Below are 2,500 nucleotides of genomic sequence, written 5' to 3' on the forward strand. Positions count from 1 at the left end.
CAAAATTCCCGTAATTTTTGGGGAAACTTTCAGGTAATTGTCCCATATAAGTTTCCATACGGGTTTCAATACGGAAACGTTGGAAATGATCGGAAAGCTTTTCCCAAATTTACGACACGATGTCTGAATGTTGTCTTGTTCTCTTACACACACACACACACACACACACACACGCACACAGCCACATACACGCACACACACACGCACACAGCCACATACACGCACAGACACAGACACAGACACAGACACAGACACACACACACACACGCACACAGCCACACACACGCACACACACACACACACGCACGCACACGCACACCTTGAACCAGAGGATGTCGGGGACAGGCTTGCCCTCCACCACCACAGCGAAGCGCGGCGTCTCTCCTACGCGAACGTCCAGATCCTCCATGATGGACTCAAAGGTGGGCGGAGCTAGAGAGACAGAGGAGACAGGTGGGAGGGGCTAGAGAGACAGAGGAGACAGGTGGGAGGGGCTACAGAGACAGGCTAGAGACCAACCTCTCCTCCCCCTCCCCCCTCCTCCCCCCTCCTCCCCCTCCTACCTTGCCATCTCCACAGTGAAGCAGCAGGAGGTGGACCTCCCCCCCTCCCCCTCCCCCCTCCCCCTCCCCCCTCCCCCCCCTCCTCCCCCTCCCCCCCTCCTCCTCCCCCCCCTCCCCCTCCCCCTCCCCCTCCTCCTACCTGCCATCTCCACAGTGAAGCAGCAGGAGGTGGCTCCGTGGCGGTTGGTCGCCAGGACCTCCAGGTCTCCTGTGTCGTGGGCCGCCACCCTCAGCAGGGTCAGCTGGTGCTGGTCGTCGTCTGGCGCGCTCAGCTCCACCAGGCCGGGCCGGCGGGTCAGGACCACACCCCTCCTAGGGACCCAGGGCACACCTCACATCACACCCTGACCCCTAACCCCTAACCCTGACCCCTCCTAGGGACCCAGGACACACCTCACATCACACCCTGACCCCTAACCCCTAACCCTGACCCCTCCTAGGGACCACATGTCACAGGGTGACAAAGGAAATAACCTGTCATTGTTTTATGTGCCGTCTCTTTTGCCACCCTGGGTTAGTGCACACACACACAGAACCTGGTGTATTTTTGGAAGTTTTGAGTTTTGGTTTGTTTAGTATGGAGGTCGAGGGCCCGACTGTCCAGCATAGCCGAGAGCCAGTTGATGGACTGTGGACTGTGCGGTTGCCTGTCGCTCTTGCAACTCGCTGAGTCACTCTTTCCTGTCCCCAGCTGAGTGATTGGAGCCACGCTGGGTCGTGAGGGTTAGGGTTAGGGACCTCCCCATAGGCGACGGGGTACAGTCTGGAGTCAACCCTGGGCGGAGCCCCGGTCAAGAGTTTATCGGACTTAATAACTTATCCTATCCCATCGGACACTGCTGTTTTTTTTTAAAGACCCGCTTAGAAGGCAGGGGTAGTGGATGGGCTTAGGGTTGCCCCCGCCCCGTTACACACACACACCTCACATCACACACAGTCCTGACCTCGACCCCTAACCCTGACCCCTCCTGCAGGACCACAGGCCTCACATCACACACAGCACTGACCCCTGACCCCGGAGCCCTGACCCCTAACCCTAACCCTAACATCCTGTTGTTCAGAAGTAATCTGATCATTTTCGGATCAAATCTTGAAAATGTTCAGAAGGAGAAACATTTTTCTAACCCTTCGAAATGTTTCGAAAGAAAAGTCTGATCATTACATCAGATCCCGACATGAGGACCAAACCATTAGAACGTGTCACATGTGTGTTGACTGGTGTGTGTAGCGTAGCATAGCGTAGCATAGCATAGCATAGGGTAGCATAGCATAGCATAGCATAGCTTAGCTCAGCGTATCATAGCTTAGCGTAGCATAGCTTAGCATAGCGTAGCATAGTCAGACCTCTTCCAGACGACAGTGGCGTTGACGTGGTTGAGGGTGACGGAGATGCTGATTGGCTGGTTCTCCATCACGTAGACCACGTCAGGCCGGTCCACCAGCACTGGAGCCTCCTCCAGGTAGGGCCCTGCGCACACACACACACACACACACACGCACACACACACACACGCACGCACACACACACACACACACACACACACACACACACGCACGCACACACACACACCACACACTTTAGATGCTTTATTTATGTCCACATACAAAGTATAATTCTAAAGGACATAAATACTAACAGTGCATTTTGATATCATAGAAACAATCTGTTACAGTAATGCTGAGCCAACAACCAGTTCTGCCACACACAGGATGTTATTCGCACCAGATGATACCAGTGGGTTGACAGATACAGTATCAATACAATAAGACAGACAGTATCCCGCTCATGGGTACAGGAAGCACCGCCTTCTCCATATTGAGCGGCTACCAATAATAGCGGATATTGAGCAGTATTTTGCTAACTGTTTGGCCCTTCTCTTAGGAAGACCAGCCACGCACACACACACACACACACACACACACACACACGCACACAC

At 54.2% G+C, this 2,500-nt stretch overlaps 1 protein-coding gene across 1 annotated transcript in view; it reads right to left on the reverse strand.

Moving 5' to 3' along the window:
* LOC308160976 (striated muscle preferentially expressed protein kinase-like) overlaps positions 1-2,500 on the reverse strand; it is a gene marked incomplete at both ends in the record, with an annotated part of 64,415 nt that overhangs the window by 27,013 nt on the left and 34,902 nt on the right. The window contains 3 exon segments of the mRNA XM_080534898.1: positions 320-432; positions 703-875; positions 1,908-2,031. Of these exon segments, the coding sequence (XP_080391024.1) occupies positions 320-432; positions 703-875; positions 1,908-2,031 (410 nt within the window).

Source organism: Nansenia antarctica (genome assembly GCF_963989245.1).
Source record: "Nansenia antarctica genome assembly, chromosome: 6".
Taxonomy (NCBI): domain Eukaryota; kingdom Metazoa; phylum Chordata; class Actinopteri; order Argentiniformes; family Microstomatidae; genus Nansenia; species Nansenia antarctica.